This window comes from Hippoglossus stenolepis, chromosome 19 (assembly GCF_022539355.2).
Source record: "Hippoglossus stenolepis isolate QCI-W04-F060 chromosome 19, HSTE1.2, whole genome shotgun sequence".
Lineage (NCBI taxonomy): Eukaryota > Metazoa > Chordata > Actinopteri > Pleuronectiformes > Pleuronectidae > Hippoglossus > Hippoglossus stenolepis.
Genome location: NC_061501.1, coordinates 19,587,296 through 19,604,785, shown reverse-complemented (window position 1 = coordinate 19,604,785; position 17,490 = coordinate 19,587,296). Strand labels below are relative to the sequence as shown.

At 46.2% G+C, this 17,490-nt stretch overlaps 2 protein-coding genes across 9 annotated transcripts in view; both read left to right on the top strand.

Moving 5' to 3' along the window:
• Window positions 1–9,058, top strand: part of tnikb (TRAF2 and NCK interacting kinase b) — a 33,421-nt gene extending 24,363 nt beyond the window's left edge. For all 7 annotated transcript variants that reach the window (XM_047337903.1, XM_047337901.1, XM_047337900.1 and 4 more), the window contains 8 exons: window positions 338–520; window positions 606–749; window positions 1,306–1,440; window positions 1,593–1,693; window positions 1,955–2,104; window positions 2,732–2,891; window positions 5,596–5,735; window positions 6,042–9,058. In XM_047337903.1, the coding sequence (XP_047193859.1) occupies window positions 338–520; window positions 606–749; window positions 1,306–1,440; window positions 1,593–1,693; window positions 1,955–2,104; window positions 2,732–2,891; window positions 5,596–5,735; window positions 6,042–6,125 (1,097 nt within the window). In that variant the 3' untranslated portion in view covers window positions 6,126–9,058. The remainder of the gene's footprint in view (window positions 1–337; window positions 521–605; window positions 750–1,305; window positions 1,441–1,592; window positions 1,694–1,954; window positions 2,105–2,731; window positions 2,892–5,595; window positions 5,736–6,041) is intronic.
• A 1,803-nt stretch (window positions 9,059–10,861) lies between these two features.
• eif5a (eukaryotic translation initiation factor 5A) lies at window positions 10,862–17,314 on the top strand. 2 transcript variants are annotated; one of them, XM_035142059.2, is made up of 5 exons: window positions 10,862–10,883; window positions 13,199–13,386; window positions 14,235–14,339; window positions 15,676–15,807; window positions 16,105–17,314. In XM_035142059.2, exons 2-5 carry the CDS (start codon window positions 13,219–13,221, stop codon window positions 16,168–16,170), a joined length of 471 nt encoding a protein of 156 aa, XP_034997950.1. In that variant the 5' UTR covers window positions 10,862–10,883; window positions 13,199–13,218; the 3' UTR covers window positions 16,171–17,314. The 2 variants fall into 2 exon arrangements, with proteins under 2 accessions (XP_034997950.1, XP_034997951.1); XM_035142060.2 differs by lacking the exon at window positions 10,862–10,883 and adding an exon at window positions 11,107–11,128.
• Window positions 17,315–17,490: the final 176 nt, after the last annotated feature.

The window sequence follows — 17,490 nt, the reverse complement described above, 5'->3', positions numbered from 1 at the left end:
TTAGGTGCAGTAGCGACAGCTGTGATTGGTGGAGCTCGCTGTTACCATGGAAATGTAAAACACTAGATTAACAACAAGGTTCAATTCAAGAGGAAGCTGGATTATGGGATGTGTAGTTCCTTCAGCCTGAAAATAATTATGTAGACAGTTTTGTACCTTTTGCCTTTTTTCCGTTTTCCGATATGTTTTTGTCGTGAATCAAATGTTTTACGATTCATCTCGTAGCTGGTCGGCCTCGTTCCAGGATTACAACTCTTTTCATTTAGATGTTCTCGCGCTCACTGTTCCTTGTAAAGACTTCATGGTCACGTTGTGTTGTTTGTGCTTCACGTCGCAGCGCTGTTTGCTGACGAGCTGCTGAAGCAGGAGCAGGAGCAGGAGCAGGCCAGACTCAACGAGGCCAGAAAGATCTCCGTGGTCAACGTCAACCCCACCAACATCAGGCCGCACAGCGACACGCCCGAGATCCGCAAGTACAAGAAGCGCTTCAACTCTGAGATCCTGTGCGCTGCGCTGTGGGGTGAGACACAAAAACAACGACAACAACACGAGTCACGCACAAACACGCAGGCAGTGAAAACCAGGACGTTTGTGTGTCTGTGCAGGCGTCAACCTGCTGGTGGGGACGGAGAACGGCCTGATGCTGCTGGATCGAAGCGGGCAGGGCAAGGTTTACAACCTGATCAGCCGACGGCGCTTCCAACAGATGGACGTCCTGGAGGGACTCAACGTCCTGGTCACCATCTCAGGTCGGTGTCTCTCCTGCAGGGCGGGAACCTGGACTCTGGCTCGGCAACACGCAGGAAGTTTCCTTTAGTTTGGTCACGTCGCTGAGCAAAAAAACTATATCGCAATTATCGCAATATCATTTTTATTAACCTTCACTCAGGAGCATGAATCTGTCTCTAAACATTTTAGGTCTTTACACACTAAGTCTGAACCCGTCACACGTTTCAAAAGAAATTCGACCTCACGTTTCCACACGACTCTGAAACTTTCATCCGTCATTAAAATAGAATCAAAAGAAAGTTGCAACAGGTCGGGATCATTTCTCAGCTCCTCGATCAGAAGATGAAATTCTCCTTGTTCCTGAAGCTTTTTCCAGAAGTGAGCAGAAACTAAATCATCCTCCCTGCTTCACTCCATTTGATCTCCTTCTGTACATTTTCTGAATATTAATAGAAAAACAAAACGGATCGGACTCCGTGTGGAAGGTGTCTGTACGTGATGATGGATGAAGCGTATGGAATTCCAATGTTCCTCATGATCCAGAACAGTTCTCCTTGTTTTGTTTTTGTGAACCAGGCAAGAAGAACAAGCTGCGTGTTTACTACCTGTCGTGGCTCAGGAACAGGATCTTACACAACGACCCGGAGGTGGAGAAGAAACAGGGCTGGATCACTGTGGGCGAGCTGGAGGGCTGCGTCCACTACAAAGTCGGTGAGAAGACTCGTTCATGGACCTGATCACACAGAGACAGTGACATTGGGGAAATATAAGAAAGGGTTGTTTTTACATGAAGGTTCAATTTGTGTGTGAAAAGCTGTGTTTGCTTCGTGTCTGACCTGTTTTTATTCCGCTCTGCTTTGCAGTAAAGTACGAGAGGATTAAATTCTTGGTGATCGCTTTGAAGAACTCGGTTGAGATCTACGCCTGGGCGCCGAAACCGTACCACAAGTTTATGGCCTTCAAGGTAAAATCAGCAGAATGTGTTGGATGTGTTAGAGTTTGGTAAAAGTGGATTGAATGTCACTTCTTTTCTCTGAGGTTGGACTGTGTACGTTTTATTTAATGTCTCCGCTGCGGCGCCACCCAGTGGGCGGAGGCTTTATGTTTCCAGGTTGTCGGTCTGACTCTGTTGAACACAGGACGGTTATTCTAGTTCGTTCGTCTTCTTTGGAGCGTTCAAGGTTTTTAAGGTTTGAATGAATCCCTCGTTCTCTGTGTGTGTCAGTCGTTCACAGACCTGCAGCATCGCCCCCTGCTGGTTGACCTGACTGTGGAGGAGGGACAGAGGTTAAAGGTCATCTACGGCTCCACTGTGGGATTCCACGTCATCGATGTGGACTCTGGCAGCCCCTACGACATCTACATCCCTTCACATGTAAGAGTCATGAACAGCCTCTGATTTGAAACCCGCAGCAGAGAGAAGCTCCCTGTGGCGTTGTGGGTTTGTTTGTGATGCGGTGTCGGGTTTGAATCCTGCAACAGTCCCTGCAGCATCAAAACACCTCCCCCTGCAGGTCGTTCAGTGAACACCCACGAGTGTGGCTGAAGTTATTTTACCGTAACATGGAGGTGGAGGAGTTTGTCAGTACATTTAATTCATGTGAAGTATTTACAGTCTGATTCGTATGAAGTCATGTTAACGTGTGAAGGCATCACTGGTGTAATCAGACAATGAATGAATGGATGAGTGAGCGAGTGAGAGATGGAGTCGGTGAATCGGTGTCCTCCTCTAACCCTTGTCTGGTTACAGTCAGAGATGGACGGGGGCTGGAGACGGTAACCACAGCAACCGCCTCACATTGCTCTTGGCATTCATGAATCACGCTGTGCTCATGTCTGTTTCCATGGCGATTGCGTGGCAGCGGAGCGGGAGATTCTATTGTTGCAGCAGTTTCTTCTCTCTCGGGGTGGGGAGGGAGGGGTTCAGGGGGGCTCACGGGCATCTCCCAACCCCCCCCGCCCCCACCCCTTCCAACCTCCCTCCCGTGTGTCGCCCCGGCAGATTCAGGGTCAGGTGACCCCGCACGCCATCGTGGTTCTGCCCAAGACGGATGGCATGGAGATGCTGCTGTGCTACGAGGACGAGGGCGTCTACGTCAACACCTACGGACGCATCACCAAAGACGTGGTGCTGCAGTGGGGCGAGATGCCCACCTCCGTCGGTACGTCAACCAATCAGCTCGCTTCTCCCTGACCCCTGACCTCTGACCTCTGTAGGCAGTCTCAGCAGATCATCTTTCACCCTCACTATCTACCATGCCCCCTCCTCCGCTCAGAGAAGCACTCCTCTCTCTCCTCCTGCCTTTCTTTCAGTTCCACCTTAAAAACACGGAGCCAGGACGTCTCACCTGTTTTCATGACAGCTTAAAGGAATACTGCAGGTTTCTGGGAAATTCAATTACTCAACTTTGTTTTAAGTGATGAGAACAGACAAACACCAAAGTGATGCACAGATCAAATTCCACTGAATCAGGACGACACCTTCAGAGACACCGGGTCGAGTGAGGTCACTTCCTGTTTCTGCTTTTGACTTTAATCTATTGAGTGAGAGGGAAAAGTCTCAGTCTTAATGATTTTTGAATTGTAACCAGACACGTGTGGTGATGTTCATGTTCCCCGGAGGCAGAGCAGCTTTTCAGTTCATAGCTCAGGCACAAAAATGAAGCTGCGTTGTGATTCGCTCTGGTAGGTACCTGCCGCGTAGGAACCGCCGCCTGATTGGCTCTGGATTTCGGTAGCCAACCCTAATAAGGATCCAACCAATGTCCTCATGTCCAACTCTCAGTGTCAGTGACAAGGATTCAGACATCAACACTTCAGAGTGGTCCTCCAACGACCTGAGACCCTTGAGTTTAATTTGTTCTCGCTCTTTCATCACAATGACCTCAAAATTTCTCAATGTTGAAATCCTGGATCTGATCTGGATTCACACCCCCCCCTCCAAACACAGATGAAGACGTTACCTGTTTGCTGGAGGAAAAATGTGAACGTGTACATTGTAAAAAAGTCATGGAGTAGAAAGTACACATATCCTTTCAGTTCAGTGCAGATTGCTCAGCTGGTGTCACTTCCTGAAGCCACATGAAGGTTTTAATATTCTCATCACTTAACAGATAAGTTGTCTGAAACTGTGAAAACCCCAAAACTCAGCGTATCCCTTTAAGTGTTTCATCTAATGCATGAGTGGACAACTACACGTCGCACCGAGCTTTACCTCCACCCTCAGCACCGCTCGGCACAACCACACACACTCACTGACACTTTCCTTTTTCACCACCGTTTAAACAGCTGCACATTCTTCTGAGCGTTGGGGCAAATGCTTGTGTGTTGTCGGAGTTGTGTCCTCTTGTTGTGTGTGAGTGTCGGCTGTGACGTATCTCAGAGAGGAATCCTTCATCCTTGATTGCCTGAGCTCTAAAAATCTAAATGTGTGAGGTTGGGCAGATGAAAGCTCTGCGTCAGATCTAATCTCTTATTGATGAGTAAAGCACGTGAAGAGGAAACACGTGATCGGAGCCGAGCACATCAAGGATGGATCTTGGATCTTATGATCTGAGTCGAACCCTCTGTATGTTTCCATTCAGCCTCTGGTTGTCGGTGTACGGTTCCCTGATTGATTGTGTGTCTGTCCTGAAGCGTTGCTGTTGCTCTCTGCGTGTGATCATCGTCTCCTGTTAACATGTTTGTTTGTATTTTACTGTTGAACCAGAGTTTCTCACAGCCAAGCCCGGCCTCAGGCCCCCCCCCAGCTCCCAGCTCCTGCACCGTGGCGTTTTTATTCTGCACACACGAGCCGCCGGTTGATCCCCGTCCTCGGCAACTGGGATCAGCTTTTATTTTCCCACAAAACAAAAAGCGGAGAAACAGACGTATAGACAAGCAGGTGAACCGGGAACGAGCACCTGAAGCAAGTTGAAAACAAAGTCGAGCTGCCGCAGAGCAACCAGGAGGTTCAGGCTGAACACGGCAGAAACACCGAGTCTGTGGAGTCCAGATCTGCATCAAAACTATTCCCTGTTTATTATTATATCCTTTTTATTCCAGAGTGTGATCTTTAAGGTTGAGATTGATTGGGAGCAACTTGAAAAACAACATGGACGTCGTCCTGTTTCTTTTTTCTCTGTATTTACGTATCACGCACGGTTTGAGCACAAGCCGAACAAATGCGAACACAAGCAGGGCTGATGAAATCAATGAGTCCTGTTCTCAAACTCAAAGACCACACTTTGGAATAAAGAGAGAAAAGAACAACACACTTAAAACAAAGTGTGTACATTTAGTTAAAGTGCGACCGGAGGGTGAACTTTCCACTGGTTTGGTGTCTCACAGTTCAGCTGTGACCAGTTTCATCAGAGACACCACACAAAAGAGTGGTTGCACCAACTGGCTCCGCGTTGTTATTAAGATTCCAATCTGTAAAAGTAGGGGAGACCTCAGCCTCGCTGCTTCTCATCTCCTCTTCTCCTCTGTTGAGGCTGTAGTTTCTGCAGAAAGACGTCTTTATCTAATGCTGCAAAGCTCAGGGCGCTCGGCTGCTGTCAGGGACGCTGGAGCAAATCGGTGAAATCAAATACTGATCCCAAACCATCAGCTGGAGCGTTTCTCTGACAACACCACGACATCGAGCGTCTTCTCACATCGAGAGTTCAGAGGTCGTGATCGTTTGAATCACTTGGAAACTGCTGCAATAATTCCCTCCCGGAGGCGAGGCGGAGGAGGAGGAGGCCTCGAGGTGTGACTGGCTTGGGTGTGAGACAGGTGCTGAGTCTTCTCCTGTCCAATCCCTGTCTGTCTGTCTGTGTGTGTGTGCGTGTGTGTGTGTGTGTGTGTGTGCGTGTGCGTGCATACCCTCTCCCACCCCTGCAGCCTACATCCACTCCAACCAGATCATGGGCTGGGGAGAGAAGGCCATTGAGATCCGCTCCGTGGAGACGGGACACCTCGACGGAGTTTTCATGCACAAGCGAGCTCAGCGACTGAAGTTCCTGTCGGAAAGGAACGACAAGGTGAGTCGGCGTTCAGAGCGTCCTGGAAGCAGAGTGCACCGTTTCCTCCGCTAACTAAAAGTAAAATCAAATGTATAAAAATATACAATTAGTTACAAGCTGTTTTTTTTGTAGAATGTCCAAACACGTTTTCCTAGCAGTGAAATATGAATATCGAATTCAGATTAATCATATAAACAATGTCTTCCTGTGTCCAATCTTCACGGACACCAAACAACACATTTGTCCAAAACAAGACGAAACCTTTGTAAGAACAGATTCTGGACCATGATCATCAGTGTCGTGTCCTCACGTGTCGTCCTGCAGGTTTTCTTTGCCTCTGTTCGTTCTGGAGGCAGCAGCCAAGTCTTCTTCATGACCCTCAACAGAAGCTCCATGATGAACTGGTAACCGCTCCTCGTCTTCACCCTGAACATCGGCCCCCGCCAGGAGAGAGGGACGAGCGAGGATGATCTGTGTTTGTGTGTGTGTGTTTGTGTGTGTGTGTGTGTGTGTGTGTGTGTGTGTGTGCGCGCGCTGGTGTTTGTGGAGAACAAAACAACAGGCTGCTGAACCGACGATTGTGCAACTACAGGAAGAGTCAAACCACTGGAGTCGTGCCCCCTCGCCCCAGATAGATACCCTCCAACTGCAGGGGGCGCCACAGGCCTCATGTCACTGCCTGACGAGCAACGGTAACTCCACACGCCGCCAGTGAACAACGCCTTCACCTTCCCTGTGGACTGTTGGACCGGGTTGTTTCTGAGACCTTAAAGGACGATGACACCAAGCCGAGTAGCCTTTGACTTTCCCATGTGACTGAATGTGTGGAGAAGTCCTTTGTGTAGCACATCAATGATTTTCCTACAGGGTGTTCACACCACGGTGCAGGGGTTGTGACTGTTTACTGCAGCGAATCAGACATCTTCTCCTGCGCCCTGTCGTCATCGTGAGGAAGAATTTGTCGGCTGTTAAAGTAGCATCAGTGCAGCAAGAAAACAGAGGCTGCAGCACTTCTGGGGACATTTCTCAAGTCTCTGGAAGTAAAAGTCACTGAATCAAAATCCCTTCAAGTAAATCTGGTCACATGCTGGCGTCGCTGTTTGGCCTCGTCTACACTGAGCGAAACGTTTAGAAGCACCTGCTGATGTTTGAGACGACATCGAGACGACGAGGAGAGTTTGGTCTGCACGGTGTGACCTTGGGTTTGACCCGCACTAAAGTTGACAATCTTGAGCGAGACGTAGTAAAACTCAGTCTTCAGCGTCAGAAACCGTCAGTGTCAGAGGTTTCCGAGCAGGGGGTTGACACACTTTATCAAAACAACCAATCAACGTATGGACAGAAATTACACAAATATACCGGTTGAATGTTTACAGAACAAAATCGTTTTCGTGAGCGGCGCCACAATCTCCCCCGCTGTTCAGTGTTAAGGCGTCGCACAGAAGTACAGCAGCAGCACAGATGGATGATGGGAGTTTATGACCTTTGTCTGCTTACATCAGTTCTTTCTGATTCGGCAGACGTTTGTTTTCTCGTTTGATCGTAGACGTTTTTTAGACTCATCCTGCAAAGATTGTTATCGTACTGATTTTTATTATTCAGGCGTATTCTGGAGGTTTTTTGCATTAAAGCTGGAACAAGACAATTTCCGATGTATAAAATAACCCAAGTCTTGACCGGCCTTTAACTTCTCTGAGCGAAAAGCCCAATGTTGAACTCAGATTTTGAGATTACTCGATGTTGTCGTCATCAAAACACTTCTCGCAGCGACGATTGGTCGACTGAAACTCAGCGGATGTTTCCTGGACAAACATCTTGTAGCAGAAACCTATCGATGGCGTCTTTGCACCGTCAGATGAAGCAAAAAAACGTCCGAGGCGGCGTAGATGCACCGAGCTCGAGAGGTATCAGCTGTGGCCCATGTGCACGTTGTTTCCTGACCACGACTCTCTCTCTCTGCAGTAAAGGAATGGACCGGCTGAGATTGACGATGGTGTCACATGCTGAAACACCTTCTATGTCGCTTCCCTGTTAGATGCTAGGGTCACGGGGGGGAAATGAGACTTTTTACACTTTGCCGCAAAGTCGGTTTCAGTTACTGTGGCGACAATGTCCTGGTGTACTTCTGGTTGGAGGAGGAAGATTGTAGATATTGTATAATTGCTGCAACAGCAACACAATAACAAAATCTCCACATCATATCTCAAAGAGGAAAGTGGCTGTAGAGTAGTTACCAACTCCTGGAGGTTTTTACGTTCTCTCCACCTGTTGCTGTTCTGTGTGCTCCGCACTCCTGTAAATACTCACATTGATGTAAAGGACAGACTTCACCAAACAGGTGAAGGAAAAAATGACGGCCTTGCGTTTTTCACCATACCTCTGTAAATCTGTCCGCTCTGTAGTTTCTCGCAGATTGGAGGTTTTTCTGTCCAGTGAGCCGAACGAGGACTCACACAAATGTTGGATTTGGGTTAAAAGTTGATTATTTTTCTCTGTAGTTCATCGCTGTCTGTTTAGTTGTGCGTTTTGCATGGTGACATACACGTTTTACCTGTCATCACTTGTTATGAACTGTAAGTTTAAGGCAATACACTGGAGCTGGTCGGTGAGAGACAGACATTTGAAATGATTCACTTCTGGGCTTTACTCTTGTTAGAAACACACTGGATAACTTCCCATTTCTAATAGATTTTATATTTTAGACATTTTTTTATGCTCGCACGCAGAGTAGCTTGTAAAGCGCGAGGGGGCGGAGCTCAGCGTGACTTTGGGTGAACCCGTGACGACGGTCTCTGTAAATGGTTTTGTTTGGGGGCTTGTGATCAGAGAGAGGAGGGGGATTCATCTATTACTTGATATTCTTTAATTGTCCATCTCACAGGAAGCGTTTAGGCCTTTTACATGAGCAGGATGTTCACGTTAACACCCTGTGAATAAAGGTCAGGAGGCAGGGTCCGTTTGAGAAACCATAGATTAAAAAAGATATATATATACTGTAAGAATTTTCGTTATGATATCTTACTGATCATTTTAGAGAAAGACAAAAAAAGAACGTTCACTTATTAAAGCTTAGTTGTCTTTCTACAGAATAGAGAACATAGCTATAAGAATTTCTAAAAAAAAACGTTTTTATTGTGGTATTATTTGTATTTGTATTTCAATTTTTGTACGTATCAAGACTGTGAACGTATGTACGGCTGTCAGCGTGTGTGTGTGTGTGTGTGCGTGCATGTGTGTGGGCGGGCGAACACGTGCGTGCACATGTGCGTGACATGCATGTGAGTGTATGTTTTCACCTCGTCTGAATCACCTGAATCAGTCAAAAAGACAACCTCAGTCTGGTAACACACATCTGTGATGTAGGAACTTGTACAATAAATGTCCTCTCCTTGTACAGCAGCTACATCTTCTCCACTCGTTCTTCACTCCTGACTCCCACAGCTCCTCCCGTGCACTGTGGATCACTGACCAAACACTTTCTGTGGTTTGTAAACACACACAATGGGCAACAGTAGAAACACAGAGTCTCTATCTGTCAGTGCTGCTGACTAGCAGAACCAGCCATTCTTCGGGGGGGCCCCTCTCAGCCCGGGGCCCCAGGTATTTGCTTGCTTCCTGCCCTGTTGCAACGCAGTAGGTTTTATCTAAATGATTGATTGAAAGCTGCTTCAGTTTTTTCCATGGTCACATGGGAATAAAAACGGCATGTTAAGAATCACCAGTAAAAAAATAAACACTTTTCTAAAATTAAAAACTTCTATGAAGCATGCATAAGGTTTCACATCAGTGCAACAACACAACTTCATCTGTTTCTCATGCAGCAGATCGTGGACTGATTTGGGAAATGTGTCGCTACGCGCTTTTCAGTTTGCTCCGAGTGCTTTTTACCAATAACACTGAGATAAATGCACAAGGTTTATTAGTATGAGCGACAAGTGAAAGGGATTTTTACCAGGACAGAAGATTCTTCTTTATTTATTTTAAAAAACAGGTGAAAACAAAATCAACTGAGTTGTTTCTGACGTCATCACTTCCAACAACTCTGGAAAAAGGATGTTCCGAGGAGGACGATCTCCCTGGCGACCAAAAGAGCATCCTGCTGGTGTGCCATAAAAAGCACCTCCATCTTAAAACTACAACATCTGGATACTTTAATCCACTTTACATTGTGTACTAAGTAAGTACAGGTACCAGAAACACACTCTAACCTGATGAACTTTTTGGCCTTGAACTGATAACTTGACCAGCAGTAATAAAGCAGAAGGAAGGAGGAACTTTAAAATCCACTTATCTGGCAACACTTACACAGACACCGCGAACAAGCCTGAGGGGAAATATCTGTGTCACCTCTTCAGGATTATATTTAAATAATATTTAATTATTAGTTACGAGTGTTATAATAAAAAAGAAAACTTTTAATTTAATTTTCATTTAAAAAACATATATATAATATTCCATTTCATTATACTTGTTATTGTCTCCATAATAAGTTTCATTAAACTTTCAACGTTTGTCTCTTTTACCGTAAGACCACGAACAGACGCGCATCAATTATCAAAGTGCGGCTGGTGTGACGTTGGTTCGCCACAAAGGACCGCGTGACCGCAGTTGTAAACGTGACGTCACATTTGTTCAGTGTGAATACATGAATGAATTAATGAGGTAACAAATTAATCAATTAATTCAAATACACAAATTAATTAAACTGAATGAGGTGACGAAAAATAATAGATCAAATTAATAAAATTTTAAAAATGAGAATTAAAAATCCATAATTTAAACAGTGTGAATAATTAGTCAAAGTTTATAGTGAAGAAAAACTTCAATTGAAGCAACAAACTAATTTATTTTTAATTTCAATCTGAATTTAGAAGAAAACCAGAAAATATATGTCAAGGGCTTTTACTTTGAAATTATGGTATATAATAATAGTTGAAGACTGTACTTAAATATGTATGTACCATAGACTGTATATATATATATATATGTATGTATGTATATATGTATATATATATGTATATATGTATGTATAATGTATGTATATATATATATGTATGTATACATACATACACACATAGGAACAGACCCCCCCCCTCCTCCTCCTCTACGGGTGCCGCAGTGAAGTTTGCTGCGCATGCGCGCTCCCGCTCCTCTTTCTCTTGGAAGGTAAGTGCGGCATGGCGCGTGTTTCTGCTCGGGGGGATAAACGGAGCTTATCCCGGTTAGAGTGAGCTCCCGGCGGCCTCTCCGGTGGTGTCCGGGCAGCGGGGCGGTCCGGGGGGACGTGCCGGTGGCAGGGCTCGGTGTGGCGGGGTGTGGGGCACCGTGTTCGGTGTAACGCTGCCAGGATGAATCACAGCCACACGCGGCCTGCAGCAGCTGCTGCGGTGGTCTGGTCCGGTCCGGTCCGGGTTAGTCGCTGGTCATTGTCCGTGCTAACGTGTTTTTTTTTTTTAATCGTTCTCTTCTCTCCGGTCTAAACCTCCGGTTCCGCGGTCCAGGTTCAAGCGAAGCCGCGATAACGGTCCCCTGCCCCGGCGCTGCCGAGCGGGCGTCGCGCTTTAGCTCTGAATGGAGCGTTAGCATGGTTAGCTCAGATAACGGAGCCTGGTGACGCCGCGGCGCGTGCTGGCCCCTGACGGACCCCCCCCACGCCCGGGTGACGCCTTGTTGTTCAACGGTCACATTCCGGTGGTTTCACTCCGACGTGACGCCGTGTGGACCCGTCGGTACCCGGCTCGGTACCGTTATCCAGCGCCGCTGCTCCGGGGGACACGGGCCGGTTAGCCTGTTTCCCCTCACGCTAGCGGCGCCGTTAACCCGGTGTGACCCCGCTAGTTAGTAGCTGGTTAGTAATGACCAGCTGTTGTGCTTGGTTGTGTCAGACAGTCATCTGGTGGGTTTAATGGCCCCCGCAGCTGCTGACATGGTCCAGCCTCGTGTTCAGGTCATTAATCGCTTCTCCACATGTCGCGTCTCTGCGGGTTTATATTTACTTCTGGTCTCTCCACCGAACCAGGGGGACGTGAAGAAGCCGCTTTCCCTCCTCAGATCTCGCGAGGTCGATCACCTGAGGCGGCTTCAGACAGAACCCAACACATCCAACACAACAACACACGGGATTTAATGATCCCACTCTGTCAACACAACTTTTATCAACTTGAATGTGAGAGAAGGTGGATCAGGTTGCCCTGCCCTCCACACAGGGGGGGGTCATCAATGGAGAGATTCATGTTAATGGTCAAACGCTTGAGGCTGGTTCTTCTGCGTCGACGCGTGGACGTGTATCCTACGCAGAGCTCTTCAACATCCATCAGCTCCTTCCACTTAGTAGCACTCGCCATTGTGCTGAGGTAAATGGACGCCAGAGCAACAGGGAGACACTCAACACCGGCACAGAAACTCTACAGCCCGCGGTGTTTCGGCGGTGAAACTGCAGAGTATCCCACAAAGCGGCACGTCTATGAAACCTCGGCCCCGTGCGCAGGCTACGTGCGCACCGACGGCGATTGGGCTTTATCTTGTTGGAATCCTCTTCACGCCCTGGTGGGCATCGGAAAAGGGCGAAGCTGTGTCTGTCGCCCTCGCGGGACAGAAAATAAACACGATGCAGCCGTTCCTGTCGGCGCCGACCTTACCGTGCCACACCGAGGAGGCACAGCGCTGAGTTTCAGACAACCGCCAGAAGTCATAACTCTTTAACAGCAAAATTAGCGGGTATATGTATATATATTTTACGCAAGTTTACCCTAAAAAAAACGCAATCAGCTCCTTTCCAGTTGCCAGTTGAGCAGTTTGCCGTTCTCCACGTAACAAACGCACTGATGACTCTCTCCCCGCTGTCTTGCCAAATTACCACGTTCACCCGTTTGTCTCGTTTCCATCACTGCCGATTGGACCCAGTAAAAACCTGCGTATACCCGGGAGTCAATGATATATTCTTTCCCGTTGCAGACTAAAGTGTTGCTGAGTTTTTTGACCAGGGGAAAATTAAGCCTTATTTCTCGAAATCCCCTTCACGTCCCGATGGCGACTAAATGAAAGGAAGGGCTGGCGTAGCTGTGTGTCGTCCACCGACCTGCCTGCCTGCACCCTGCCCGCGCTCTCGCTGCACGATCAGTCGTCAGCCAGAGAGCCGACGCCGCCGAAGCGATTGTCAGAACTTGGCGAGCGAGTCATCGAACAGTCGCCTTCTATCCATTGTCCTGCAGTGAACTTTCCCAGGATTTTCATTTTATGGTTCATCAGAATGAACCGTCAGTGACGCTCGTTGCTCTCTGACATCATTTTGCAGACTTTAGCTGCCAATCTTTGGAATCTGCTCACTGACTTTTAAACGGGTTCAGTAAAGTACGTCCACTTTGTTTTGAACAGAGCAAGAAATTCCCAGAAAGGCGTAGATGGTGTCTGTTGGTATATTTCATGTCGTGAATATAAAAGTATTGTGCTGATGTTAATTACTCTGTAAATGTCTCCTGCAGCACCCCTGACTCATCGCACCATGGCAGATACCGAGCATGACTTCCAGACTGGCGAGTCTGGCGCCTCCGCCACCTACCCCATGCAGTGCTCTGCGCTGCGTAAGAACGGCTTTGTGGTGCTGAAGGGACGTCCCTGCAAAATTGTGGAGATGTCCACCTCCAAGACCGGCAAGCACGGGCATGCTAAGGTAGGTTTATCCTTAAAGCATCAATATACAAAGATGTCTTCTGTGTTTTAGTTTTTTCTTGGTCAAGCCATGGGAAATAATCGAAACTACAAAAGTTTTCGATTTCAATTCTGATGGTTCAGACTGAACTTTCAGAACGGGCCCTGAAGAAGCAGCTCTGATTCTGTGGCTGATCCAACAGTCGCTCTCCAGTGACAGGACGGATTATTTGTTTTGTACAGTTCAACATCGAGATGATTCAAAACATAAGACAATTAAAAAAAGCTTTCAATAAGAAATTAAAGATTTACATGGAGAAGAAATGAAGAGTGAAGCTTAGGTGTAAGGAATTAGTAATCATTTGATAAAAGACAGTGGCGAACAGGAAAGTGTTCAGTTCTCAAAGGTGGAGAATAAAACCTGAACCTTAGAGACCCGACGGTTCAGAACAATGCTGTAAAACAGTAAGTGTGGTGTCAGGGGCGTGTCGGGGGCGTGTGAGCCCGGTGGCTCCAAGCGTTGGCGTTAATAAAGCGGCCTCCTTATCTTTTCAGTCCTTATCTTTTTCTTCAAACACCATGGTGCTCCCACGCGTACTTTGACCTCGTGTGGTATACGAAGATTCTGGCTGTAAATTTTCAAAGTTGTCATCAGCAAAATTCAGGAGTGTTTGTATTTGAATGCTTCAAATGCTTCAGTTTTTTTTTTTATTCCACTTTTAACATTGAATATGTTCCTGAATCAGTGAATCATTTAAATGATGCTGTCTTGAAGTTTTATTTGAAGTTACATTGATTGACTTGTGATCTCTTGTGTGCAGCTTTCTGACAGGTTTCTGAAACACTAAACTCTTACACTTTCTTCTGCAGGTTAATATGGTTGGCATTGACATCTTCACCAACAAGAAATTTGAAGATATGTGCCCCTCCACCCACAACATGGATGTTCCCGCTATCAAGAGATTAGACTACCAGGTACGCAGGCGCTCCCCGACATGTCTGAAACGTTCTTCCACACAAGTGTCACAGCTCAGAATGCATAACTCCATTAGAAGGACATGTGACCCAGCGTCCATCTGTTCCCACTGAAACCTCACTCACTTTCATTTTGCTGGGTATGAAGTTGAGCTCGAGGGTTTTGGTGACAGTAGCTGAAATAATCTAATTTTCACTTACTAGTGTTTGCTGTTGAATTTATGATAAAACTTTGAAAGCGAGAATCAGGTTTTTGTTTTAAAATTGGAGTTTAATAGAGATTTAGACCAAAGATATGTATACATTTGAAATGTGTTCCGTTGTGAAGGGAATGTTTGCAGGTGACTCACTCGGGACAGTTTTGTTCACATTGCTTTCAAACATTTTCCTGAATTTTGTGTGTGAGAAGTCTAGACAATGTTAGGACCTAATTTTCCGTAGTTCGTGTCTGAAACCGGCTTCTGTGTGAACCTACAGTTTTTCCCATTCTATGTTAGTCTGATTCAATGGCTCTAATAATCTATAATAATCTATTATCTTTACTTGTTCCTATGGTTTAAAGTCAATGTCTCTGAGCCATTTGAAACATGGATTACACCATGTAGAGAAGAGTGGAGTCCAAACCTCCGGTGGTCATAAACTCAATCTACTGAGGTGAATTAAGTATATTTCAGGTTCTACAAATTGAAAAAAGTCAAATGAGACATTTAAAATCTGACTGAAAAAGAGAAACCAACTTAACCAACAAAGTAATCTGCGGTGAATTGGTTTTCACCATTTTCCTTCATATTGACACTCAGCTCTTGTGATTATTGTGACTTTTCGATGGACAGTGTCCTACATGTTGACATCGTGGTAGTGAGACGTCTCAGGGTGTCGTAGATCACTGTCCTGGTGATCTACAGCACCCTGGTGTGGATTAACTGATTGACTTACGGATTCATGTGAACTCTAATATTAACAAGAAAGAAAATGTAAATGTTGTTCTACTCATCCTGATCCTAAGAACAAGAATGGGACTCAGTCGAGCACGGATCTGGTCTTTTTCATTCAGATCCACGAGCTGGCGAATAAGTGAAAATGTCAAAACGTCCCATCTCGTGGTGTTAAAGAAAGGGGAAAACTATTCTTGAATCCACCTCCTGATCTGGATTCAGGCCAAACCTTAATGGGCTCTTCCCTGATGCATACCACATCCTTCTATGGAGTTTCGTGGTAAACCTTCCGGTAGTTTTTTTTTCGTAATCTTGCTAACAAATGGACAGAAAGGGTTTAAACATGGCTGGTTATTTTGTCCATTCAGATGTGGTTGATGGTTCTCTTTTCACCTCCCCAGTTGATCAACATCAATGAAAGCTACATGTCCTTGTTGGGCGACAACGGTGAAGTCAGGGAGGACCTGCGTGTCCCTGAGAACGACATCGGCAAGGAAATTGAGTCAAAGTTTGAAGCAGGCGAGGATTTCCTGGTAAGTGTCACTTCGCTGCGGATCCCACAAATGTAGAAATAGATCTGAGGGTCACGAGATGCTTTAACGAGTCTAATTCCTGGTCTGTCAACATTTTGAATGTATTTGTAGTCACCTGAAACCAGACTGTATGTAAGTGATGTGTTGGCAGCAGTAAGAACACGCGTGACGTCTTGATGAGGCAGAAATGTTTCACTTTAATGTCACTCCTCTGAAAACAGACAGGATTCCTCCTCTTGAATTAGAGCAGAGAAGGTTTCAGATGACTGACTGGAACATGCTGTGTGCTCTCCACAGGTCACCGTGATCAGTGCCATGGGGGAGGAATGTGCTGTCGCTACCAAGGTCTTGCCCAACAAATAGGGAGACGGACTTTGCTGCCCAGACAACAAGCACCACCCACCACCAGTCTCTTGCATTCTCATCGGTTCTGTCACCAAAGCGTCGGCCTTCACAGACAACCTCAATCATTCTGTTGTGATTTCTCATCATTGATCTTATTTCTCTCCTTTTTTCGTTTTCTCCTCTCATTGCTGTTTGGGAATGTTCCACCGCGGCTCGCTGCGTGGTTCTCTGCCTGATCACTGAAGTTTTTGTTTGGCAACGATCTACTTTATATAAAACAACTTCAAAAATAATGATCGGTCGCTCGTTCCTGCTTATTTTTGCCTTCAAAGTGTTGGTTTTGCCACGCACATTCCTGAATGTTTAAATAACAACAGGATTCAGCTTTTGTATGATTATTTTTTTATATTCTTTAGATTGAATATAGCGGGTGTAAAACCTATTAGAGGGACGGGAGGGCAGCAGTTTGAGTTGTTGGGAGGGAGGGTCGCCCCTGTAGATACTAGATCCTGGTTTAGATTGTCCCACTAGCAGCCATATCGCTTTCCAGCTTGGCCTTTGCTCTGGTTCCTGAGTGGATTGTGTGCACCAAGATCAGATTTTTCTCCTAATCGCTGGGTTCGGTGGCGGCGAGGCACTTCTGAGCACTTGAGGTCCACCCCAGCATGTCAAACCTCTAAAACCAAGAAAAGACTAGTTTTATTGTTTTCTTCCCCCCCCCACCCCAAGATGAACAGAAACAAACTTCAGTGATTTCCTCATGATGCCAGTCTCTTGTCTGTGTAGAAGTTGGAGGGGTGTGAGGAGCCTGTGCGCTCACGCCTCTCGTTCTCCGGTCGAGGGCGCTCTGCTGACCCAGTCATACCCCCCCACCCCCACCCCACCCCCCAGTACAAAAGGAGTGTTCAATTTTGTTTTGAGAGGCATGAGTGTGTAGCGGTGTGGGCCTCCGAAATGTGTGAGGCGGTTTGCAGTGAGGTGTGTGTTTCTTTTGAGGGACTCAATCGGGTTCGGGGAGGGTGGTAGAGTTGCAAACTTTTTGTTCACTCGAGGCCTTTGTCACCTGACTGGAGATGGCAGAAATAAAATAATGAAACAAATGGACAAAAACTGCAAACTATGTCTGTCTGGTTTTGTTTCTATAATAAACCTGGTAATGAGAGTTTGACGAGATCCTTAAATAATTCACTTTGTTTACGTGTTCACGTGTTCTGCCCGAAGTTTTCTTGAGCTGTAAAGAAGCAGAAGCTCCTCGATCAAGACCAGCAAACTTTATTTTGAAGTTCTCCAGCATCCAGTGGAAATTGTCAACTCAGTTTTAAGTTTCTTTTTCAAAAT